The sequence below is a fragment of the Oryctolagus cuniculus genome, chromosome 5, assembly GCF_051225735.1.
Source record: "Oryctolagus cuniculus isolate XC-2025 breed Fujian yellow rabbit chromosome 5, ASM5122573v1, whole genome shotgun sequence".
NCBI lineage: Eukaryota > Metazoa > Chordata > Mammalia > Lagomorpha > Leporidae > Oryctolagus > Oryctolagus cuniculus.
In genome coordinates, this window is record NC_142871.1 from 117878825 (window position 1) to 117905585 (window position 26761).

Consider the following 26761-nt stretch of genomic DNA (forward strand, 5'->3'; position numbering starts at 1 on the left):
CCTCTAGGATATAAAAGGTGCTTGAAAAGTTTCTCCTTAAGTATTACAAATGGCTATCCTGTATAACAATTTACATATTCTTTTCTGTTATGTGAATTTTAGGACATCTGACAGTTGTCTAGGTGACAAGAGGTTTCACTCACACCCTGCTTCAGGGCACCACCCGACATAGGTGCTGTAAGTTCCTAGGTCTGAATATCAGCTTTTCAGCTTTTTTTTTTCCATCTTCACATCTCAGGTGGAACCATTCTCAGCATCTTGGGAACAGGGTTCAGCAGGGACCCAGCTTCAGTATGGGTGCTCGTGGGCAATCGGTCCTGCGATGTTGTGAACGTCACTGAGGTGAGCGTGTGGTGCGAGACCTCGCCGGCTCCTGTGCGGCCTGACGCCAATGCTCTCAGTGTCCCTGCCCCTGTGGAGGTGTGGGCTGGCAGCACGTCCTTCACCCGTGGACCCTCCCCACAATTGGTGGAGAAGGGCTTTACTTTCATATACGAAGCAGCCTCAACACCAGTGGTTACCACCATGTGGGGAGAAATCACAAATGATAGCTTGATGCTCTATGTGCAAGGAAATAACCTTTCGGATGCAGTCATCCTTTTGGGGAGCCTGACGTGTGAACTTGAGACACACTCTCTGGGGAGTCGCATGAACCTGTCTGGGTGCTCCTTTCCTCTTCTCAGTTTGGAGGCGGGCATCTATCCTCTCCAAGTACGTCAGAAGCAGGTGGGATTGGCTGATATGTCTGCGGTGCCCCAGCAATTTGTAGTGACACCTCAGATAACCACCATCTCCCCAACGCAGGGTTCTGCCTGTGGTGGGACAGTGCTCACTGTGAGGGGCGTGGCTTTCCACTCCAGAAGGAGGTCAGTTCAGGTTGACCTCTCTGGTCCTTTCACTTGTGCGATTTTGAGTCTGGGAGATCACACAATTGTCTGCCAGGTTACCCTGATAGGGGACCCTTTGCCTGGAGCTTCCTTCAGCTTGAACGTCACAGTCCTGGTCAACGGGCTACGCAGTGCGTGCCAGGGGAACTGCACTGTCTTCATGTGGGAAGAGACAACTCCTACCGTGGACACCTTGGCCACGAACACCAGTGGGTCTCTGACCACCGTGGTGATGAGGGGTCAGAGGTTAGGCACTGCAGCAGATGAGCTGTTGGTGTTTGTGGATGACCAGCTTCCTTGCAATGTCACGTTCTTCAATGCAAGCCGCGTGGCCTGCCAGATAGGTGACTTGACCCCAGGACGCCACTACTTATCAGTTTTTCATGCAAGGAGTGGATATACTTGTTTTGGGAACATTTCCAGATACTTTCATGTTATGCCTCAAGTGATTCACTATTATCCAAAGAATTTCAGCATATACGGTGGAGGCCTCTTGGCCATAGAGGGCACGGCCCTGAGAGGACAGAACACCACGTTTGTCTATGTTGGCCAGCAGGCCTGCCGCATGGTGACCATCAATGCTGAGCTCATCTGCTGCTCTGTGCCTGCAGGAAATGGCTCAGCCACCTTGGAACTAGAGGTAGATGGACTTTTATACCACGTGGGAGCCGTTGGCTACAGCACCGCCTTCACCCCAGAGCTGCTCTCTCTTTCTCAGACTGATGACATGGTAACATTTGCAGTGGGCCGGATCTCAGGAGCTCTGAATGTTGACATTTTTATTGGGACGTCACCCTGTGTGGGAGTCTCTGGTAACCACACCATTCTGCAATGCACGGCCCCGCTCCTTCCTGCTGGAAGATACCAAGTCACGGGCTACGACCATACCAGAGGGTGGGCCTCGTCAGTGCTGGTGTTCACATCAACAGTTAGGATTTCAGCAGTCACTGAGAACTTTGGTAAGTCAAGCAAATGAGACAGGGCATGTGAGCATATCTGTAGCTCCTCTCTGTTCCGTGGGGAAGGAAGTCAACATAAGTCTGCACACAAGAAGGAACAAGAGGGCTGGCTGGCCTCTTCCCATCCCAGTGTTTTCCTGAGACTTCGTTATGTTCCATTTATGAGAATTTATATTTTATACCAAGAAAATTGTATATATTCTCTAAGTGATTGATTATATTTTAATACATTAACTGGATTTAATTTGTGTTTTAAATAATACCATTTTAAGAGCTCATAATTAGATAATTCAAGCACAGAAATGCCTCCATCTATTTTTAGGCCTGTGAGTATATGCCAATTTGCATTATTTAAAACTTAATATTTCACAGGTGAGCTCATATCCTACCAACAGTAAGCAACTGGCAGAGTACAGCGTCATTGATGCGTTTTCCCTCCTTCTAGAGATGTTGAAGCTTCATTGCCTTTTCTTCTGAGGACGGTTTCACTTTCTGCTCACTGAAGGCCTGATTGCACTTGAGATAGTTCAAATTGGTGGTTTAGAGAGTCTTGGGGAAATTATAGAGGCAGACTATTAGGCTGGTAAAATATTAACCAAGCCATCTCTTAGAACAAATTTGGCCTCAGCTGTGTGGAATGCCATGGGGATTGGGATTTGCATCTGGAGTCTGTTTCTAACTTAGCTAACTGGGGTTTGATTTTCCTGACTTAACTTCCTTATTTGATGAAGGAACATGAGATGAATGCTCTCTAAATTCCCCCTTGTACTTTCTAAGATTCAGTGATCTTGATGGTAGCAGAGTAGGGGTAGGAAATGCACTCAAAGTTGTCCAAGTGCCTCCTGGACTTGGTATGAAAACTCCTGAGCCCAGAACTCTATTTACCAGTGTGGGTGAGAGGTATGATCTAGCTTTACTCATGCAAATTTCTCCAAAATATATATAGTTATCACAGCACTAGTAATGACAGCAAAAGAGGAGAAATAATGGCAGTATTAATCATGAGGAAAATTGTTAACTAAATTGTAGTGTAATCATGTAATGGGATTCTAAGTGACTATTAAGAGCTTTATATAGGTTTGGAAAATATCTATGCTGTACTTTCAAGCAAAACACAAAAAACAAGAAGTAGAGTAATGTACATAGAATAAAAATTCTGGAAGCAATTATAAGAAACTCTGGACATAGATGCCTACTGGGGAATGAGATAGCAGGTTAGGAGAACTTTCATTTTGTGTTCTTTTGTATACAATGTTTAAAAACCATGAGTAGCTATTCATTTTCTATATAACAATGGTTACATTTTTAAGACATCCTTCCGCATAATAGGTTGTTGGATATGGTTGGGGTCCAGCAGGGCTCAGGAGGCCATAGGGGAAGTGCAGAAGCTGAGGATGTTTGGGACCTACGGCCAGTTTTGTGGATTCTGCAGGTCATATGCAGAATGGGAAGAAGAAAGCAAAGGTTTGAATTCTGAGTTAAGCAAAGAGATATTTCCCTCTAAGGTTATGAACTTGTACTTCTGTATTTAAAGGCTGCCTGGATGGAAGGCTGGTACATGTGTTTGGAGCAGGATTTTCCCCGGGGAATATCTCAGCTGCTGTATGTGGTGCTCCCTGCCAAGTCTTGGCCAATGCTACTGTGTCTGCCTTTAGCTGCTTGGTTCTGCCCCTGGATGGTGAGTAGAAATGCTACTTAGATATCCTTTGGCTGAGTCTAGTTTTATAATTAATGCTGTAATGACCACTAATTTTTCTATGTGTATCTGGGGAAAGAATTTTTCTGCTCTCCATCTGAAATGGTAGTTAGAAACAAGGGCCACCTATTAAAATGGTTCATAGTAACTTCTATCATAGCAATGGGCCATAGTTAAATGACTAATGAAAAATATATCACCTATGTTCGCAACTGCAATCGTATGATGGAGAAGGTCATTCTGGGTTCTGCATATTCGATTCAATGATAGCAGCAGGCAATGTGGAGGAAATAAGCTATGGGTCTTGTTCTAAAGTGAGGTTACTGGAAAATCTATTTATTAGAGGTAACAGTAAAAGGATGGAGATTCTCAAGCTGGACATCTCTTGAATATTGGCGCTGTGTGTTCAGTTCTTGAATTCCTATTATAGGCTAAAGAGCCAACATTCACATTATTCTCTGGCTCTGCACTGCCCAGTTAGTTACTCAGTCCTTACTCAATTAACTGTCATGATTGTGTAGACAACATGTAAATAGTGGTACAGGAAGCCTTGTCTTTATGGGGGGAGCAGTTATAGAGTAAGGTGCAAAACTTATGGCTTCACAGAACATGGTAAATATTCACAGAACTTCAGGAAAAAACAAGTGAAAGGAAAGAAATTTTCATTAGGGCTATGGGACTTTACTGCAATTGGAATAGTTCAGATTTAACCAGATAATTATTTCGTTTGCATTATCATAGATCTTGTGTGTTTAAGACTTTACACATGTGCTTTCTTGGTGGTATTTAAACTATGTTCCTATTTTTTTTAATTATTTATTTCTGGAAGACAGTATGTTGGAGGGAGGGATGGAGAGGGGGAAAAAAAGGGGGGGGGAAGAAAGAGAGAGAGAAAGATCTTCCATCCGTTGGTTCACTCACTAAATGACCACAATAGCTGTGTCTATGTTTGGGCCAAGCCAAAGCAAGGAGCCAGGAACTTTATCCAGGTTTCCCGCATGGGTGGCAGGGACTTAAGTACTTGAATACTCATGTGTTACTCTCCAGTTGCATTAGCAGGGAGCTAGATCTGAAGCAAGGTAGCTGGGATTTGAATAGGTGCTCTGATATGGGATGCCAGTGTCCCAACTGGCAGCTTAACCTGCTGTACCCAACACCTACCCTTGTCCTTAATTTTTTGTTTTCAACTTGAATGTGGGCTAAGGATTCAGAAAGTGATAGAAGTGCCATTTTAAAATTGAGTTTGGACAATGGTGGATACTACTTCTGTAATGGTAATTTATGCTACATTGTCTGAGATGAGGAGGAGGAAAAGGTTTTGTTTAAGATATTAGAAATCAAGTTTCCTGTTTTCAGCATGTACTCATTTACAATCACAATATTATGGAAGGCAGATTAACTCTATAATGAGAAATTTAAGGTAGAACAGAATAGTTAGCTTCATGGTGTTGTCTGTTTCATTCACTGTGCATATGATAGTGTTGGCACAGAGGTGTGCAAAATTGATCCTTGAAAGGATAAGTGAGAGAATTTGAGAAATGGTGAAAAAAGAAAATGTGACTCCATATTGCTAGTTTTGATCCATAATAGCTATAGTTTTTAAAAAAGATTTTATTACTTTATTTGAGAGGTAGAGTTACAGATAGTGAGAGAGAAAGACAGAGAGAAAGGTCTTCCTTCCATTGGTTCACTCCCCAAATAGCCGCAACGGTGGGAGCTGCGCTGATCCGAAGCCAGGAGCCAAGTGCTTCTTCCAGATCTCCCATGTGGGTGCAGGAGCCCAAGGACTTGGGCTGTCTTCTACTGCTTTCCCAGGACATAGCAGAGAGCCGGATTGGAAGAGGAGCAGCCAGAACTAGAACTGGTGCCCATAGGGGATGCCAGTGCCGCTGGCGAAAGATTAACCTACTGTGCCATGGCGCCGACCCCTTTAAGTTGTCTCATACAATGCTTAAACTATTACAATTTAAAGTCAATTGACATCACATCAATACACATAATTTTAACTAGAAGTAAAAAAAGAAAAATCATGGTATTGCAATGCAGTGTTGAACAGCAATAAAGATAAAATAGCTATATTCAATAATATGGATAATACTGAAATAGATTGAGTCAAAAAGCATGTACAAGAATATTTTGCATTAATTACATTTTATAACTCCTAGGAGGAAAATAATAAAATTATCTTTCAGAAGATTGTTTTGGAAAAGGATGTCTCCAAATCCCTTGATTTATTTTGATAGGAAAACCTGTTAGAAGCTGTAACTCTTAATATTACCACTAGGTGGCACCAAACACTCACCAATTGTATAAGGGACATTGGATAATTTGACTAATTTTCTTCTGTCAGAAAGAAGTCTTTTAAATGACGTTTAACCACATTGTCTAAAGATGAAGAGAAGCTAGTGAGAGCCAGCTCCAGAGGATACGTGGTAGAATTTCAGGATTCTGTCAGCCCTACGAATTTGGATAAAATATACTGAATGTAGTTCTCTTTTCTAGAAAGTAGGTCCATAGTGGACACCAAATAGTCAAAGGAGATGCATCTCAGAGAATATTAGAAACTACTGGTTAATCCTCCGTGATCAGATGTGATTGCGTACGACCAATGCACTTAAGAATCTGGCATATTGAAAAGGTCTTTCAGGAGAGGACTTCCCAACAGCGATCTCTGCAGGTGCTTCAGGTTCCTCTCAGAGACATCCACCCCTCTGCCTCCCTGACGCTCCCTCACTCCACCTTTTCTAACCTCGATCAGCCTGTGGCCCTTTGGAAAGCTGAGCGTCTCGATCATCCTAATGTAGCAGTGCTTAGAGTGTGTGTCACGTGAGTGCTGTCAGAAACGTGAATTCTTAATTTTTAGATGTGGATGAATGTGTTTAATTTATTTGAAAGGCAGTAGAACAGAGACAGAGACAGACACTGTTTCACTCTCTGAATGCCTGCAGCAGTCAAGGCTGGGATAGGCTGAAGCTGGGAGCCAGGACCTCAGTCTGGGTTTCTTACATGGGTGACAGGGACCCAAGTATATGAGTCATCACTTGCTGCAGGATGGTGGAAGTGGGAGTGAAGCTAGATTTGCACCCAGACCCTCGGATAGGGGGATATTAGACCAAATTTCAGCCCTAGAAATTTTCCAGATAAGCATAGTGGTATTTCTCCTCTGCATCCTCTGTGAAATTCTACATTCTTTCCTAATTTTATCCCAAAACTAGGTACCTACTTTGGGCAAGTGTGTTCTGCCATACTGAGTAGCATCATAAAATGACTGCATATAATCTAGTCCCATGTTTGTTTATAGATCCTTGTTGATTCTAATCTTTTACCTGCTACTATTCAATGCATGCATGTGTGTGTTTGCACGCACACACACGCATGGAGATGCACAGCTGGCCTTTCCTCATATTTACATGACTCCTTTTTTTCTTTTGTAGTTTACTGCCTTCCTCTTCATTTGGTCTTTTGTTTGTTTCTGTTAATTTCTTTTTTTTTTTTTTTTTTTTTTTTTTTTTTTGACAGGCAGAGTGGACAGTGAGAGAGAGAGACAGAGAGAAAGGTCTTCCTTTGCCGTTGGTTCACCCTCCAATGGCCGCCGCGGCCGGCGCGCTGCGGCCGGCGCACCGCGCTGATCCGATGGCAGGAGCCAGGAGCCAGGTGCTTTTCCTGGTCTCCCATGGGGTGCAGGGCCCAAGCACCTGGGCCATCCTCCACTGCACTCCCTAGCCACAGCAGAGGGCTGGCCTGGAAGAGGGGCAACCGGGACAGAATCCGGCGCCCCGACCGGGACTAGAACCCGGTGTGCCGGCGCCGCTAGGCGGAGGATTAGCCTAGTGAGCCGCGGCGCCGGCCCTGTTTCTGTTAATTTCTGTGATTTACGCAGGTCACCGAATTACAACCCTTGCTTTGAGTTTTCCTGTGCAGTGTGCACCCAAGAGTGATGTTTCACATTCCAAGCTGTAGATGAGGGCCTAGATTTTAAACTTCCCTCAGCTCTGTTTTGCTTGCCCCTTTGTCACTACCCTGATGTGCAAGGTGGTTACAGCCGAAGCTCTGAAACACTGCTTTTGGTACTTTTGGTGTCACCTGTCTTTAAGATCTCCCAAAATTGTGTTCTTACAGAAAAGAAAAGTTTTTACTTTTTCAACATGGTGAGTTGTTGAAACATCCTTCTAGGTGGGAACCTAATACTTTGTATTTGCTTATAATGAGTAAAATCTCTTGCATTTCTTGCATTTAAACTCTAAATTGTACCCCCTGACTCTTTCATGGAGACTGACTCTCCGTGAGGCACCACAAGCTGAAATTACTAAGGTCACACAGCTCGTCAGAGGCAGAACTGTGAGTAGAATCCATGGATTTTGATTGTCAGCCCTGGGTGCTTTTCATAATGCACCTTTCCGATGCACATCTACTTAATCACTGAAGTGAATTGTTGTTTTACTGGTGTTGAACCTGTTTTTCTTTGCTTTAGGGCTTACTCACCAAGGAGGTCTCTTGCTTTGTCTCTCCATGTGAGTCTTACTGTTGGTCATTTTAAGCTGGTATAATTTATGCAAAAGACAATCACAGAGAACCTCCTAGGTGTCAAGTGCTTTAGAATGTGCCAGCAAGGGTTGTGATGTTTGGGTATGACGGGGTAAGTACAAGCTCTCTCACAGATCCTTGTCTCATCCCTTCCCTGCTGTGCAGCTGTGGCAGGGCAGGTGTGCACTGGCTCAAGCCCATCCTCCTTGATAATATTTGCCACATACTTCCCTCAGCTGACCAGCTGCAGAAGGAGCAGGCAAGAGAGAGTTTTCTTTTTCCCTCTTTACTTTATTAAGGTTTTTCAGACAAAGCTACCCCCAACCATCTCATTTAGGAATTTGTTCATCTCCAACTTAAACATTCTGGCCCTTCTGCTTACTGGTGCCTTTTTAAAAATTTTATTTAATGTATACAAATTTCATATATTTCACATATACAGATTCAGTAACATAATGATACTTTCATGTATCTCTGGATCCAAAAAGAAATAGCCTGAACGTGAAAGGCCTTCAAATACTTGCTTTGCTTCTTTATAAAATGTCAAAGGCCATAATTACAGGAAAATTAAGAGCTTCTGTTGGTCAAGAGATCCCATAAAGAGAATGAAAAGTTTAGCTTAGAAAAGGTTTAAACTTGGAAAAAGTGTTGGTAACCATGTAATCTCTGGAGGATAAGTACCCAGAATTTCTAAAGAATGAAAATCAATAAGAAAAGGAGACACAGTCTTATAAGGAAATGGGGAAATGTCACAAGAGCGATATCCTAGAAGAAACATGAGTTATTGCTAAACATGAAAAATTGCTCAACCAAAAAAGCACTGATGAAAATGCAAATTAAGGTAACAAGGAGATACCATTTTGTATGTACTTCATTGGCAAAAATTAAGAGTGATAATTTCTTTTTTTTAAAGATTTATTTTATTTATTTGAAAGTCAGAGTTAACACAGAGAGAGGAGAGGAGGAGGAGGAGAGAGAGAGAGAGAGAGAGAGAGATCTTTCATCCGATGGTTCACACCCCAGATGGCTGCAATGGCTGGAACTGCACTGATCCAAAGCCAGGAGCCAGGAGCTTCTTCCAGGTCTCCCACGTAGGTGCAGGGGCCCAACGACTTGGGCCATCTTCTACTGCTTTCCCAGGCCACAGCAGAGAGCTGGATCGGAAGTGGAACAGCCGGGTCTCCAACCAGCACCCATATGGGATGCTGGCACTTCAAGCCAGGGCATTAACCCACTGTACCACAGCGCCAGCCCCAAGAGTGATAATTTCAAGTGCTGTCAATTATGTGGAGTAATGCAAACTTATAATTACAGCTGGTTAGGAATGTACTTCGAAAACATGACACTACCTTGTAAGGTTGAACTTGTACTCACCATTCAATCAAGCAATTTTCTTTGTAAGAATGTACCCTTGAGAATAGTTGGTACATGTTTAAAGTGTCAAAGACTGAGAAATACCCAAAAGTCCAATGGTAAGAGAATTGATAAATACATTGTAGTACTTTCGCACATTGCAATATTGAACAGTGTAAAAATGCATCAATAACTGTATTCAATAATGTGGATGAATAGTGGAAATATACCGAATGAAAAAAGGGTCACAAATATCTTATTAGGAATTACATTCTATAAAGTTCCGAAACAAGTAAAACTCAATCAGCTCTTGTTTAGGAAAACAAAGCCATGTGACAAAACTATTTGAAAAATGCCAAGTGGTTATTTCTGAGAACTCAGGGAATATGCTTGGCACAAGTGCACAGATTGAAGAGCGCCTCTGCTGTCTGCAGATCTGGTGCTGGCTGATGGAGTCAGATGAGTGTGGGTTTTATATTTTTTTTTTTGATAATTTATATTTTAGAATAATGTTACTTATAGACAGACCTTCAAAAAATTTATGGAAATATGATTTGTCTTCTAATTTGTTTTTCTGTGAACCTTTCAAATCCTTTCATATTCTTCTGTGTATGCCCTAGAAACATACCACATTTTATTAAAACAAGTGAGCTGGTAACTTCATTTTCTTTTTGGTCAAGTAAGGACACGTGAACTTCATTCAGGAAACAATGTGGGGCCCACAGCTCCTTAGTGCCTGTTACCTAACCTGTTGTGCACCATGTCCTCAGTGTCCTTGGCTTTCCTGTGTGACCTGAAGCCCGAGGAGGACAGCTGTGAAGCCGCCAGCCTCACCTACGTGCGGTGTGATTTGACTGTTGCTGTGGGAATGGAGAGAGCGCCTGAGTCGTGGCCTTACCTCTACATCTGTGCAGAGAGCTTCCAGAGCCGCCTTGTGCCGGATCATTGGACAGAGTCAGCCTTCCCAACCTGGTCGGGCCTCTTCATCAGGTGATGCTATGTTCTCCCTCCCTGAGCCTCCCCACCAAGGTATGGCCAGTGGGCCAAGGGACTGGGGGATGCAGCCTCTCACAGGGGCCACTCCATTGTGGATTTCAGCCAGCCTGCATATCAAAGCATCTCCTGTCTTTTTTAAGTGTTCAGGAGAACATCTGAAAAATCTGCCCAGTAAACAGCTCGCTTTGTTCTTGCTTGGATTTTAATATTTATCTTCCGATACAAAGCAACATCTGGTGAATGCCAATGGGGAAAAAGATTAGACGTTATGAAAAACAGAAGGCTTTTTCCCTCCCTTCCTTTTTCTTTTCTTTCCAAACAGATTCGCTAGTATGAAAAAAAACCATAGAGAAATCCAGCAGATTGTACAATGTTTACTGAAAAGAAGGGGAGGCTGTGCAGGCGGAATTCCTGTAGATCTAGGATTTGGAAGCTGTAAGCTTTAGGGATTTTTTGAATTTAAAAAACCCTAACAAACTTTCCAGGTGACCCCCCACCCTTTTCTAAAAAATTATTTTATAGGATGACCCTGCTAGTAACTCTAGATGGCCTTACTTTCAGCAAGCAGTTCTTTCCCTATGCAGGGTGGTAGATATCTCAGGGCATCCTCCTTTGTTTCCTATCTAGATCGAGTGGGTATGCCTGATTATTTAATCAAGACCTATTTTACCATTCAAATAGAAAACTAAACAAGAGAAACGATGCACAATGAAAGGGATGACCCCTCCTTCTAAGGAAATCTGACATTTTGATGTTCCGAAATATTCTGTGTATTAGTATGAATTTGCACCCAGAGGTTCGAGTTTAGCTAGAAGAAAAGAGGGACCCCTTAACTCCCCACGTTGCTGGTTACTTTCTAGAAGGGCATTTAGGAAATGGGATACTGGGTGTGTACTCAGGTGAGATTGGATTTCAGCTCTTCCATAAAGGGCACCAAGAAGTCTGTGTCAGCAGTTCCTGCCTCCATTGAATGCAGAGGCTTTGGATCCTCTCAGCTATTTCTTGGGAGTCTTCCCATGATTTTTCTCTTCACTCTAGGAGGTAGCTGAGCTCACTGAGCCTCAGAACTCATTAAAAGTCAAGCCTTTATTCATTAATATCATTTCAAAAGCACTGCTCCATGTTCCTGCCATTGCAGTAGGCATAAGTGGGCGTGTTTTCTTAGTAAAAATTAAGAGAGGTGCCCCGTGATTTCAGCAAAGTTTAGGTGTTGATGAGCAGTGGAGGGAAACCTGCAGAGTTCTTTATGGCCAGTGGGAAGGCAGCTTAGTACAAACTCTAGAGGGCTGTTGGCGATGCACCTTACACTTCTTCATACTGTGTCCCCTCGCGATTTCACTTGTGCATTTTAAGAAAGCAGGTGAAAGTATGTAGTGTTTACATACAGCCATGTTCTAGAAGACTCACTTATGCTTGGTTAAAGTTAGTCTAAGGTTTTTTTTGTTTGTTTGTTTGTTTTTTTGCTATTGTGATTGTGAAAGGGAATGCTCTTGTTTATTTCTCAGTAAGTCCATTGTTGGTGTATAAAGATACAATTGATTTTTGTGTGCTGACTTTGTGTCCTGTGATTTATTGAATTCACTTATCAGTTCTAATAGTATCTTTATGGAATCTTTAGGTTTCACTCTTTACAAGATCATCACATTTCCAGACAGGGCATTTGGCTGCCTCATTTCCTACTTGAATGTATTTTATTTCTTCTTCTTGTCTAATGGCTCTGGCTAAAACGTGCAGTATCATATTGAGTAAGAGTGGTGAGAGTGGGCATCCCTGTCTGGTTCCAGGTCTTAGAGGAAATGCTTTCATCTTCTCCCCATTCAGAATAAAGGTTGGTTGTGGGTTTGTCATTTGTAGCTTTTTCCTTATTGATTTGAACATATTGATGTATGTTCCTCCTGTACCTAATTTCTTCAAGGTTTTTTGTTTATTTTTTAAAATCATGAGTACTTAATTTATTGAAGGCCTTCTTTAAAGATTTACTTATCTATTTGAAATTCAGAATTAGAGGAGAGAGGGGGATAGAGAGAGAGAGAGAGAAATCTTCCATCTGCTGGTTCACTCACCAAATAGCTGCAATGGCCAGGGCTGCGCCAGGCCAAAGCCAGGAATCGGAAGCTTCACCTGGGTCTAATATGTGATCTATCCTGGAGAATGTTCCATGTGCTTACTGGAAAAACAAAAAGAGGAAATTCTATAGCTGTGGGATGGAATGTTCTATAAATATCTTTTAGATCTATTTGGTCTAGTGTAGTTTAACTTTGATTTTTTTTGTTTTTTTGGTCCATATAATCCGTGCATTGGTTGACAGTGGGGTGTTAGAGTCCCCACTATTATTACAATAAAACTTATCTCTCTCTGGGTTGACTAATGTTTGTTTTATGCAATTGAGTACACTGGCATTAGGTGCATATACATTTACAATTCTCATATCTTCTGATTGATTTGATCCCTTGATCATTATATAGTGACATTGTCGTTTTTATCTGAAAGTCTGTTTTGTCTGATATGAGATTAGCTGTTCCTGTTCACCTTAGATTTCTATTTGCAGAAAATATCTTTTTCTATACCTTCAGTTTCCATCTGTGTCTTTATTGGTGAACTGTGTTTCTTATAGGCAGCATATTTTTTGGTCTTGTTTTTTAATCCAGTTAGCTGGTCTGTGTCTTTTAATAGGAGAATTTAGTCCATTTATATTCAAAGTTATTGTTAATAATAACTCTAGTCCTGTTATTTTCAAAATTTTCTTCCATTTACTTTGAGTTTCCTTTGTTCTGTTTCTACTGGGCTTCACTCTTTTCCATGTCTTTATGATGGCTGATATTTTTCTTTAGCTTTTATATACGGGGCTCCCTTAAGCATCATTCGTAAGCCTGGTCTGATGTTGATGAACTCTCTCAATTTTTGCTTATCTTAGAAAGTACTTATCTCCTCTTATTCTATAAAAGATAACATCACTGTGTAAAAGAATCTTGTCTGGCAATAATTTTCTCTCAGAACTTGGAATATATCATTCCACTCTCCCTAACCTGTAAAATTTCCATTGAATTGTCAGCTGTTAATCTAATAGGGTTCTCTTAAAAGTGATCTAGTATTTGATATTAAACATTTTTGTATTCTCTTTGTATTGAACTTTTGAGAGTTTGACTATAATGGGTTGTGAGGAGAATTTTTTCTGTACTTGGATATCCATATCTTTGCCCAAATTGGGGGGAGCATTTAGCTCTTATCTCATTGAATAGTTTTTCTATTTTTTTTTAATTTATTTGACAGGTAGAGTTACAGACACTGAGAGAGAGAGAGACAGAGGGAAAGGTCTTCCTTCTGTTGGTTCACTCCCCAAATGGCCACTATGGCTGGTGCTGCACCAATCTGAAGCCAGGAGCCAGGTGCTTTTTCCTGGTCTCCCATGTGTGTGCAGGGGCCCAAGCACTTAGGCCATCCTCCACTGCCCTCCCAGGCCTCAGCAGAGAGCTGGACTGGAAGAGGAGCAACCAGGACTAGAACCCGGAGCCCATATGGGATGCCGGCACCGCAGGTGGAGGATTAACGAAGTGAGCCATGGTGCTGGCCCGAATAATTTTTCTAAACCTTTATTCCTCTCTTTGCTCTCAGGAATCCCCATCATTGGAATATGTGTTTGTTTAATAGTGTTCTATAGGTATTGAAGGATGGCTCCATTCTTTTTCTTTTCTGTTTTGTTTGAAAGGGATATTTCAAAATAACTGTCTTTGAGTTAGATATTATTTCTTCTGCTTGATCCATCCAATTATTAAAGCCTTCAACTGTATTTTTATTTTTAAGATTTATTTGTTTTATTTGAAAGTCAGAGTTACACAGAGAGAGAAGTAGAGGCAAAGAGAGAGAAAGAGAGAGAGTGTGTGAGAGAGAGAGAGAGAGAGAGAGGTCTTCCATCCGCTGGTTCATTCCCCAACTGGCCACAATGGTCAGAGCTGCACCGATCTGAATCCAGGAACCAGGGGCTTCTTCTGGGTCTCCCATTTGGGTGCAGGGGCCCAACAACTTGAGCCATCTTCCATTGCTTTCCCTGTTTTCCCAGGCCATAACAGAGAGCTAGATCAGAAATGGAGCTCCGGGACTTGAGCTGGCACCCACATGGTTTGCTGGTACTGCAGGCAATGGCTTTGCTCAATACACCACAGCGCTGGTCCCTCAAATGTATTTTTTTTAAACTTTGCCATTTTTTCCCCAAATTTCTTTTTGGCACCTTTTCAAGATCTTTATCTCTCTGTTGAGTTTCTAATTCATGTCATATGTTGTTTCCCCTATTTTATTTACCTATTTGTCTCTATTTTTTTGCATCTCTTTGAGCATGATTATAATGTCTTTTTTTTAAATTGTTTTCCTATGAATGGTTTTTTTCTTAAACCCAGAAACCTTTTATTTAAGGTATACAAACTTCATGCATTTATAAATACAACTTTAGGAACGTATTGATCCTTCCCACCCTCAGACATTCCATCAATCTCCTTTTCTTTAGAATAGAGTCTGTTGCTAAGGCATTATTTTGTTCCTTTGAAGGTATAATATTGCCTAGCTTTTCATACTTCCCGTGTCCTTACATTAACATTTGGGCATCTGTGAATCAGCTGTTTCTATCACTTTTTATAAAAAAGATCTTATTTGACAAGCAGAGTTATAGACAGTGAGAGGGAGAGACACAGAGAAAGGTCTTCCCTCTGCTGGTTCACTCCCCAAATGGCTGCAATGGCTGGAGCTGTGCCAATCCGAAGCCAGGAGCCAGGAGCTTCTTCTGGATCTCCCATGTTGGTGCAAGGACCCATGTGCTCGGGCCATTTTCTTCTGATTTCCCAGGCCATAGCAGAGAGCTGGATTGGAAGAGGAGCATCTGGGACTAGAACTGGCCCCCATAGGGGATGCTGGCACCAAAGGTAGAGGGTTAACCTACAAGGGCTGAAGTTTTGCTCTTGGTTTGCTGTGCATTGCTGGCAGATGGTTGGTGAAGGCAGTCTCTCCAGGCTAACACTATGCTGGACTGCGTCTGAGTTTTGCAGCCACAGGATTCTATGTTGTCATAGAGATGCACACGAAACCAGAGGCTGGGGGTGATTCAGGCTAAAAACTTACCCATTCCACCAGGGTGCAGATCTCTACCTCATGCCAGGGCAGATCTAGAAGCTGTTTCATTGAGTCCTGGCATGGAGATAGAGGCCTTTGGGCTTTATCTGGTCCTTGGTCTCACTACAGCAGGTCTAACTCTGAGCTTTAGGGAAAAATTTTAAGCTTGCTTTCCTGCCCTGTTCTAACTGCTAGGCTACTAGGGTCTTGCTCTGCTGACTGCCACAAATTGGGAGAAGGGTGGTGGCAGAGAAGTGGGAGTCCTTTGGCTACCTAGGCTGATACTAGGCTGTGTCACATGTGGGTCTCACACACACCCAGCCTGCACATTCCTGGGAGTGCATTTCTGACTTGCACTAGACTGGTAGAGACACAAGCAGAAATGAATCCATCTCATCAGGGCTCAAATTTCCTCCTGATGACAGGAGACATCTAGGGGCTGTGTCCATCAGCACTGACCCTGAAGATAGTCTTGTGAGTTTTACCTGGTGCTGGCTCTCATAGAAGCAGACCCAGCTCTGAATTTTAAGGCAAAGTCCTAAGTTCACTTGCTCACCCCACTCTCCAGTGGCTATAGTCTTATTCTATTTTATGTTGAAGCTTGGGTGAGGAGTAGTGAAAGGAGACTCTTGACCAAAGGCCTAGTCTGTGGGTTCTGGCCTGAGGGCAGAGGCCATGGGTCCTGTCTGACTCTCTGATTCTGTGTTTTGCTGTGGCATATCTGCTGCTGGAATTAAGGGCTATGGTCCAGTTTTTCTTTTCTCTCCCTCTCCTAAGCAGGAGGTATCTCTCTCCCTGCTGCACTACTTGGAGTTGGGGGTGGGGTCGCTTGACAAATCTTTCCTTTCTGCCTTCTTCAATATGTCTTTCCTTATTATTATAGTAAAATCAGCTACTATAGTCTCTCAGCTGGCTTCTGTGGCTCTTGTAAATGTGACTTTATGTGTGAATGCCTGTTCAAATTTGAGTCTCTGAGGAGAGAGGACTGGAGTATCTCACTTAGCTGACAAATACTCTATTTCTTCTTACTTTTTATAAATTTATCTTTGCATTCCATTTTTGTGAACTTTTGAAGTATCCATTTAAGTTTTAGTAATAAAGAATGCATCCAAATATTACAATACTAAGAAACCTTTAAATATGATAATGCAGAATATTTAATCAAATACAGAAATCCTTATAATGTTATTGCAAAGTGAAAATTCCAAGTCACAAATAGTATATATATACATTTTTTTTTGACAGGCAGAGTGGACAGTGAGAGAGACAAAGAGACAGAGATAAAGGTCTTCCTTTTGCCATTGGTTTACCCTCCAATGGCCGCAGTGACTGGCGCGCTACAGCCGGTGCACCACGCTGATCTGATGGCAGGAGCCAGGTGCTTGTCCTGGTCTCCCATGGGGTGCAGGGCCCAAGCACTTGGGCCATCCTCCACTGCACTTCCCTGGCCACAGCAGAGAGCTGGCCTGGAAGAGGGGCAACCAGGACAGAATCCGGCGCCCCGACTGGAACTAGAACCCGGTGTGCCAGTCCCGCAAGGCGGAGGATTAGCCTAGTGAGCCGTGGCACCGGCCTTACAAATAGTATATTAAATTAACCATACTGTCGTATATCCTAATATGTTTGCTTACACACAAGTAATTAGAAAAAAAGTCTAGAGGGGCTGGCATTTTGGTGTAGTGGGTAAAGCCACTGACAGCGACAAGAGTATCCAATACTTGTGCCATTTCTAGTCCTAGCTGCCCTACTTCCAGCTCCCTGATAATGTCATGGGAAAAGGAGCAGATGATGATCCAGGTGCTTTGGGCCCTGCCACTTATATGGGTGACCTGGCTAAAGTTCCAGTTCTTGACATCAGCCTGGCTCAACCATGGCCGTTGTGGCCGCTGTCACTCCCTCTCTTCTCTCTAACTCTGACTTTCAAGTAAATAAATATACATTTAAAAAAGAGAAAAAAGACTAGAAGAATATATTCTAAAATTTTGATAGTATCTATTAATATTTGGTGAGAGTGCAGATCATATTTATTTTCTTCATTGAAATTTTATGTATTTTCCACTGAATGTATGCTGATTCAGTAACAGTAATACACTGTATATTTTTCAAGGGACAATAAGAGAATCATGTGCCAAATGGCTTACTTTGTTCCTCTTAAGACTATGCTTATGAACCCAGAGGACCACTTTCAGAACCTTCCAAGGGAACTGACTTTCATCTCCTTGTTAGCTACCACCACTATAGATTTGATGACATTTGAAAAAGGCAGATATGTACTTGTAACAAAAATAAACCCAGTCTATCTAGCCATCTAGCCATCATCCACACATTCATCCATGCTTCTATCTATCCATCCACTCTTTCTTCCCTATTCATGCATCTATCTATTCACCCTACATTCATCCATATAGCTATGCATGCAAGGATCCTTTCACCCGCCCATCCATGCATCCGTCCTTGCATCCATCCATGTATCATAGAGTATTTGTCAAGTGCTTGCTACATTTTACTTGTGCTAGATGCTGGTGAATCAGTAGTGAATGAGACAGGAAAGCCCTGTCTTTAAGGATAGAGGATAAACTCAGAAAATAACTGAGATAATCATATATTGTGATAAGTGCTATAAAGAGATGGAAAATGATATGGAGTACTTTAGGCAGAATTTCCAGAGGATGCTTCTCTGAGGAAGTGTCTTTTGTATTGAGTTGAGAAGGTGTTACCATGGAAGTTCAAGCAGCAGAGGCAGTACATTCAAAGAAACCATAGGGTTTTATGAACTGTTCAGAAACCAGTAGGTCAGGAATAGGATGAGAAGGAAGGGAACACAGTGTTGGGGTGGAACCCAAGGCTTCTGACTCATGGTGTACTTGGCAAGATGCCACGCTGTAGACACCTGTGGTAAAAGCCTTAGCTGAACTGTGTGGATCTAGTGAGCTCTTGGAGCCATAGGAAGCAATTTCAAGTTAAGTGAGGGGTATAGAATTCCTGTTAGGGTTTTCATTACTTAGCCTAAAGAGCACATGCAAGAATATTACTTGCTAACTTTACTATCTGATTAGTTGAATGAACAATAGATTAAGGGTTAGGAATATTAGGTTCTAAAACTACCTTTGCCGGCATTTAGACTAATAATTTTTCTTAAATATCCCCCAAGTAATTATGTGTATGCATATATATTTGTATGCATGTGCATCTATATCTGTATCTATATCCATCTGCCTTTTTTTGTACATATAGTTTTCTTTTTGACAGGCAGAGTGGACAGTGAGAGAGAGAGAGACAGAGAAAGGTCTTCCTTTTGCCGTTGGTTTACCCTCCAATGGTTGCCGCGGCTGGCACATCGCGCTGATCCGAAGCCAGGAGCCAGATGCCTCTCCTGGTATCCCATGTGGGTGCAGGGCCCAAGGACTTGGGCCATCCTCTGCTGTACTCCTGGGCCATAGCAGAGAGCTGGCCTGGAAGAGGGGCAACCGGGACAGAATCCGGTGCCCTGACCGGGACTAGAACCCGGTGTGCCAGTGCTGCAGGCGGAGGATTAGCCTATTGAGCTGCGGCGCTGGTCTGTACATATAGTTTCTATATATGCACACATATGTATGGTCAACTGCACTTTTTTTTAAAAAAGATTATTTATTTGAGAGGCAAAGCTACAGACATAGAGAAAGAGCGACAGAGAGGTCTTCCAAATGGCCACAACAGCTGGAGCTGGACTGATCCGAAGCCAGGAGCATCCTCCAGGTCTCCCATGCAGTTGCAGGGGCCCAAGCACTTGGGTCATCCTCCATTGCCTTCCTAGGACATCATCAAGGGGCTTGATTGGGAATGGAGCAGCTGGGACTTGAATCAGCACCCAGCTGGGAAGCTGGCACTACAGGTGGAGGCCCAACCCACTATACTACAAAGCTAGCCTCTCAACTACACTTATTAATTCACAGAATTATTATGGAAGAAAGCATGGAATAACTGTGCTGGAATGAGAAGGTCATGCCAAGATGGCCGCTGACAACAAAAACTTTCTGGCAACAGGCTGTGATTGGATGGCTTCTGAAACCACATGACAACAGAGCTTGACTGACAACAGGCTGTGATTGGATGGCTTCAGAAAGCACATGACAACAGAGCCTGACTGACAACAGGCTGTGATTGGATGGCTTTGGAAACTGCCTGGCAACAGAGTTTGATTGTTTAAGGCATAGACTGCCCCTTGACCAGATTGGCTGCCTTGGCTTATATATGCAGCTGTAGCAACTGAAATAAGCGAGTCTGCAGGCTGCTTGCCTCAGGCCTGCTTTCACCCGCCTCCCAGGGTCTGTGTGGTGATTCCACGCCTCTTGCCCCTACCATGCTCTTAAAAATTTTGAAATTTTGTAAATGTCAATGTATTTTTGATATCTTAGTGTTTCAGCTAATTTTGTTGAGCACTTTTCCATGAAAAAATCTGTAGCAAGATTATCAGGGAAAAATACAAAAAGGAATATGAGCTAAGGCTTATTACAAAAAAGTAAATGTTAGAACAAATGAATTTAACTCTTTTAAGAGCAAGAAGAATGTGATTAAGGAAGATGGTATATTGCTAACAGGCAAACAAAAAAGGACGACAGAGTGATTCAGCCTATTCTACTTGTACTTTTGACAACAATAAGCCTAGAAAAGGGTAGAAGAAGGCTCTTTGGGAGGGTGGAAGCCCAGGCTGAAAAGGTTTTAAAGAAATTGGTCACTACTTTCCTTTCGTTCATGTCTGTATAGCTAGATCATTCATATACAAGGCATAGAAAGCTTGCTTAGGTGATTGATCATCATTCATGATCCAGTGCTGAAAATGAATCATGAGGAGGGACACACAACAAACAGACGTGAGGGACAGATATTCTCTGAATTCAAAAGAGGGAATAATGTAAATTTAGACAACTAACCTGGATACTATCCCTGACAGAATTCTAGGGTGATTATTAATCAGATGCTTTGTTAGCCTTAGAACTGAAGTCAACTTATCTTTTGGAATGAAATCACAAATGATGTGATGGTGTAGAAAGCTTTACTGCAAATATAGGAGGTGACTGCATTCATCTGCTTTTAGTTACTTTAACTAAAATGACAGAGAGGAGCTTTTTGAGAAAGAAAAAGTTTACTTCAGCTTACAGTTTAGAGCTTATAGTTCAGGATCCAATGGCCCTAGAGACGGGTGACTGCGGATGCTGGTCATGGCAGGTGCAGAGGCACAGTCACATAGTGGTGAAGGAAGGAGAGACAGAACCTAGGCCAAACTTGAACTCAAATAATAACTCTCTTGTGAGTACTTCACTCCAAGGGCATGCTCCCAGTGGCCCAAGCACCTCCCACTATCTCCACCTCCTAACTCACACATTTAGACCAAACATCTTCCCTTAATCCACAAACCATCAATATTAAGACATTAAAGTTTGAACAGTTTAAGTACTACAAGATTTTTGGGGAGAAAAGACCTGCTGTGACCATACAGACCTTCTTAAACTATCCCAGTAACCTTTCCAACCCAAGTGGCAAAAAAGTTTAAAAAAGTGTTCTGGATAGAAAGCCCAAAATGGCCTGAAAGAAACCTTAAATTTCTTTGAAGTCAGGTGTTTCAAAAGCCCCTGTGAATTTTGCATTCTATCCTACCATATTTCCATATTTATTTAAATATTACATTACATTTTAATTTAAAAGTTAAATTACTTTGCTTTTCCTTTCTGAGTCTTGGAGTATGAGACACTCTAGGAGCAAATGCTGTATTTATCCTATGGCTTTGTCTAACCCATGGAAATGGCTCAGCTAGATGGATTTATAACTAGATTATAGGCTTCAGATTTAAAATGTATTTGAGCAATGGGTCCAAATCGGTGAGATGAAATACAACAATAATGAATGTAAATTCCTATATTTACATTTCCACAATAATGCTATTAACAGAACAACCGCTAAAAACTGTAATAAGAACTGCCTTTATCACATAGTCACTCTGTTCTAGGTTCTGTGCTAAACATTTTATAAGCTTCATTTTGCTCAATTTTATCAACACCTCTACAAAATAGATACTGGATTAGTAGTGATTCAGTTTTGTAAGCATGGAAAGGCAAAGGTTACAGATTGATGCCTTCAATGTCATATAGATGGGGAATGCCTGTGCTGGGACCCAAATCTAGCTGATCTTTCTTCAAGTCTAACCTTATCATGCTAACACTTCTTGGAAAATTAACTGGGCAAGTGTGGCTTGTAGAAATCATTGGGCAATGACAGCTCTGAGAATTGGAATTTATTACACATCTTCATGTAAGTGTGGAGACTACAATGAATACAATAGTGTCATTGGAGGAAAAGGCTTATGTAAAAGGAGACCAGAGCCCCAGTGGTCAGCTCAAACTCTTGTATTCAGTTCTGGTGTTGAAATGTTAAAAAATTGACCCTCTCAGTTAGGTCAAAGACAAAGGGTGTGGCAGTCACCTCTTAGGTTAATGTAGAATGAGTTAGCTTGGAAAAGAGAAGATTAAGTGGTGAAATGTGAGTTATCCTGCTTATTATTTCTAGCAAATTGTGGGAGAAACCATTTTGACATTGGTTTGATAAAAGATGCTACAGTTCGTTGTGATTCACAGTTTCTCAAGAGGTAACCTTTTGCCCTTTCCTCCACACTTCCTGGTGTTCTCAGGGGATCTGCCATGTTTTTGGCCTGTGTTCTATCAGCATCTCAAAATCCAGGAGCACTGTTCTAGGAAACAGGCACCTAGGTTTTGATGTTGGAGCTGTCACACTCTTGGGTTTGACTTTATGCAATCTCCTGATCTTTTGGTCATATTTTTTTATACCACTACCTAATTTACAAACTGAAATGAGGTCATACATATGAAAGTGTTGAAAAGCATAAAACATGCATTATTATCCCTAATGGCCTTTGCATTAGTGGCAACAATGCCTAAAGCCAAGATTATTCTTGAATAAGTATCACACCTGTTGGGGACGAATCCCTTCAATGTCCATGCTCTCACTTCTTCTAGACCACACCTTGTAAGACTTTCTGTGATGCTAACTTGCTGCCTTTTACATCCAGTCTGACTTCTCCCCTTTAAGCAAGAGGACTTTTTAAAGTGAGTGGCTGGTAGTATAACTGGCACATATATCGAATCTCCTTAGTCTGGGCTGTTAAGTAAGTTTAATTAATTTACTAAGTTAATGTTCCACTGCTAGCAACAGAGCCTCATTGCCATCAGCTGGGGAGAGGGAATTGCAAGCCTAAATGAGCTCATTTTTTCACAGTTGGAATTAGGGACCAGTTAGCCAGTTGTGTGGGTTTTCCAATTTCTCCCTCTGCCCTAGGGGGAATTCAGGCAATTCACTCCCCCAACACTAAGTGTGAGTAAGAGCAAGAAGAGGGAAGGGGAAAGGAGAACAAAAACAAAAAGTCTCCCCAACATTTGCTTCCATTTTTAGAACTTGAATTGTTGCCTGCATACTGTTTGTTAAGTTGGACTTGGAAACGCTTTTGCTAATGTTGCTAATAGATTTGGAAGAGAGAAAGGCCTCAGTGAAAGATATTTACCATGTGCATTTTCATTGCAGAGTGTGCAGATAAAGGGAAAACAAATAAACAATAAAAGAATGGAAACAGAATTACAGAAATTTGCAAAATTTGACAAATGGTGGCCTGTAGTTGCCACAAGCTAATGGCTTGCAATGATTAATAAGAGTAAAAATAATTGCATTTCATTAAGATTGATGACACCCCATTTAACCTCCCCTCTCGTTTCAGCCCTAAAGTGGAAAGAGATGAAGTTCTCATCTATAATAGCTCCTGTAACATTACCATGGAAACTGAGGCAAAGATGGAGTGTGAGACGCCTAATCAGCCAATTACCGCCAAGATTACTGAGATACGGAAAAGCTGGGGCCAGAACACTCAGGTATAATCAAATCTTTTTTACAGACTGATTCAAACAGCTCAAATTAAATTTGTAATATTGTGTACATTAAAAAAACAATTTAGTCCAAATGGCAGCGATATATAATATTAAATGCTCTCAAACTTCGAGAAGCTGGTCTAATGTACAACATCTGAATTCATACTTAACTATGGTTAATCATATATTTTCTCAAAAATAAATGAGCGCTGCCTGGGCTCTCTTAAAGCGAATTCCGAGCAGATAATCTCAGTGTTTTGTCCTGATTTCCGCATGTATGTTTGAAATGGGCTCTCTGTGCTTTATTTCCTCACGAATTAGTGGCTTACAGTTGAACGAGGCACTTCTGGAAGGCTTCCAGATCGCTCTGCCATCCTCAGCTTGGGACGGCAGTGTGTGCCGGTCAATCTAGATGATCTCTGTTCTGTGGGCAACAGAGGGAACTTGCCTTTCTGTGGGAATTGCTTGGAACTCAGAACTGAAAGGGTTGCAGTGTCACTGGGTTTAGCCTGTACCTCCCTTTATCCATTTTGAAATCATCCAACCCCCGCCCTCCCCATGGCTCTTGTAAGAGTGTGTTCTTAACTCCCCAGTGAGAGAGTGTCTACAGCCTCCCCAGGGAATTTGTGAGAATTGAAATCGGAGGCTAAGAGCTCTTTGGAAATGTATCAGATAATCGCTTATAACCCCCCAGGCTTCTCACTGCACACAGATAAAAATAATATTTATTGAGCACCTACTCCCTTAGGTGCCTTTCTTTTTATGAAAGGAACTCTCAGATTTTCCTCTTTTGGTCTCTCTTATTTGGAACAAACATTTATTAAGTGCCTATTATGTGCCACACACAAGTCTGGATTCTTTCGTGAATGCTGCTTCAGTCAAGCCGTACTTCGAATCCAAAACTGTACTTTCTGATTTGTATTGCATATTTCTTCTATCAATGTAGTGCTGGTGCTGAACTTGTATGTAATCGCAAATAACATTGTTCCTCTTCCCTTCTCACCTTCCCACTGCCCTGGGGCCTTGCTCTCTGTCCCATCACTCCTGGGCTTCTCTCTCCCTCCCACCTTCCCTTTCAGGTGAGTGCCCAGGGCTGTCGTTTCATGCATCATTGTGCCCCCTTCCAGGGCCCACACCACTAATCAAAAACATCTTTTCCTTTCAATTCACTGCCAAGTTCATTATTTATTTTTATTTTTCCAAAATTTTTTTCAATACTTTTTATTATCATGTAAGGTACTGTTAACACAGATTCAATTTAGTTCCTAGATACAATTCTAAGAATGTAATGATATTCTCTTCCTCTCTCCCACCCTTCCTCCTTTTCTCTTCCTTTCTTTCTTTTTTAGTGTTTGAGATAATATACTTTTAGTAAACATTACGGTCAGGGGCTTAATGCCCCCCTAAATAAAGAAATCAACAAGTAAAAAGTAAAAAGACCCTAGTTCAGTGGTAATATAAGCAAGGGCTATACACAGTAATCAAATGGGAGGATGACCATTTCGCCAATATACAGTAAAGTTTCAAATAATCATAGATCGTTAAAACTATAGTAGTATAACATTTCACTGCCAATTTTAATTCCTCATTTCTAGGACCACTGTCTCCTAATCACATCCTCCAATTCACACAGTGCTACTTTCTCAGCAGGTGGATGTCAGTGATCATAGTCAGGTGTGAGAGTGAGCAATCCTCAAGCTTCTCTGGGCCTTAGTTTCCGTTTGGGCGGATACAAGCCTGGTGTTAGGATATTCATGGAGCAAATGCTGGTGAAAGGGAGGGCGGGCCAGGCTGCCACAGTGGACGTTTCTGTGGGCTTTGGAGCTGGACTGCTCAGCTTGCTCCTGGGAGATGTCAGGCAATTACTTAACTCATCTATGCCCGGTTCTCATATCTGTAAAGTGGGGATAATAATGGTATCCACCTAATAGAGTAATCATAAGCCATACAACATGTGAGCCACTGAGAACCATATCTCACATGTAGTAAATGCCCATCATTAGCTATTTTTTCCTTTTCTTTTCTTTTATTTTTTTGACAGGCTAAGTTAGACAGAGAGAGAGACAGAGAGAAAGGTATTCCTTCCATTGGTTCACCCTCCAAATGGCTGCTACGGCCAGCACATTGTACCGATCTGAAGCCAGGAGCCAGGTGCTTCCTCCTGGTCTCCCATGTGGGTGCAGGGCCAAGCACTTAGGCCATCCTCCACTGCCCTCCCGGGCCACAGCAGAGAGCTTGACTGGAAGAGGAACAAGCGGGACAGAATCCAGCACCCCAACCGGGACTAGAACCCAGAGTGCCGGCGCCACAGGTGGAGGATTAGCCAAGTGAACTGTGGCACCGGCCCATTATTAGCTATTATTGGCAGTGGTGGTTCACTATAGCAATGCTAGAAAATAGTATAGAATTATTTCCTTGTAGTGTTTGCTACTTTGACTACATCACTTCATTTCTTAGATTACATTTAATCTGTCACTATTTTGGGGTTTAATTATGATTTTTTGGAGCTGAAATGCTTTGTAAATTTAAAATATTTATGCCACATGTACATTTATGTCATAAGTATATATGGTCCTCTGCCACATGCTGAAGGAGATAAAATATGGAAACAGATCTCATCATTTAGGGATAATAAAGAGATAAGGGCATATAAGGAAGTAGGTAGGCTTCAAAGAAGGGTATGTAAAGTCAACTCACCACAGTTGGACAGAGAATTGGACATAATCCAGGTCAGCCATCTCATTTCAAAGATAACTAAGAATCATAAAAAGAGGTGACTTGACAAAGTCACACAACTAGTTATTTGGCATAAAGAACTATGTGGCGAATAGTCATTGTTGGGGAAGTAAGCCCCTCTTAAGGAGCCAGGGAGACATATCTGTGAAAACCTACTAGGCTAGAGCAAGTGAGCAGGAAACTGAGTCCTGAGGGAGTGAAGGGGAAATTGATTCCATATTTGAGAAGTGTTGTGGGCAAGTGTTGGTGATAATATTGTAGTTTTAAACTGTCTACTGAGAGCATGACCCTATCAAGTAACCAAGAGTTGTTGTGAAACAATGGTAGGGATTTATAGTGAAATCACCTGAGTTGAACAGTTTTCATCTACAGAATGAAATAAGAAACTCAGGCACAAGTCATTGTATTAGATAAATCGATATGATAGGAGTGCATACCATGGCTAAGTGGGCACTTAGTTGCCAAGTGCACAGAAAAAACAAAATTCTAGGTCATGGTGAAATTGTTAATTCTTGGTTCTACTCTATTTAGAATGGCTTGGCTTACTTCAGAGTATAAGACTTCTAGGTGGAGTCTTATAACTAAGTGATATTACAATTTATCACC

At 41.9% G+C, this 26761-nt stretch overlaps 1 protein-coding gene across 34 annotated transcripts in view; it reads left to right on the forward strand.

The window, feature by feature from the left end:
* PKHD1 (PKHD1 ciliary IPT domain containing fibrocystin/polyductin) overlaps positions 1 to 26761 on the forward strand; it is a 524425-nt gene that overhangs the window by 76760 nt on the left and 420904 nt on the right. For all 34 annotated transcript variants that reach the window (XR_016234007.1, XR_016234005.1, XR_016234006.1 and 31 more), the window contains 4 exons: positions 239 to 1846; positions 3381 to 3524; positions 10190 to 10409; positions 23272 to 23422. Coding sequence is in view for 24 of the 34 variants with exons in the window: in XM_089333174.1 (XP_089189300.1) it covers positions 239 to 1846; positions 3381 to 3524; positions 10190 to 10409; positions 23272 to 23422 (2123 nt within the window). In the remaining 10 variants the exon portion in view is untranslated. The remainder of the gene's footprint in view (positions 1 to 238; positions 1847 to 3380; positions 3525 to 10189; positions 10410 to 23271; positions 23423 to 26761) is intronic.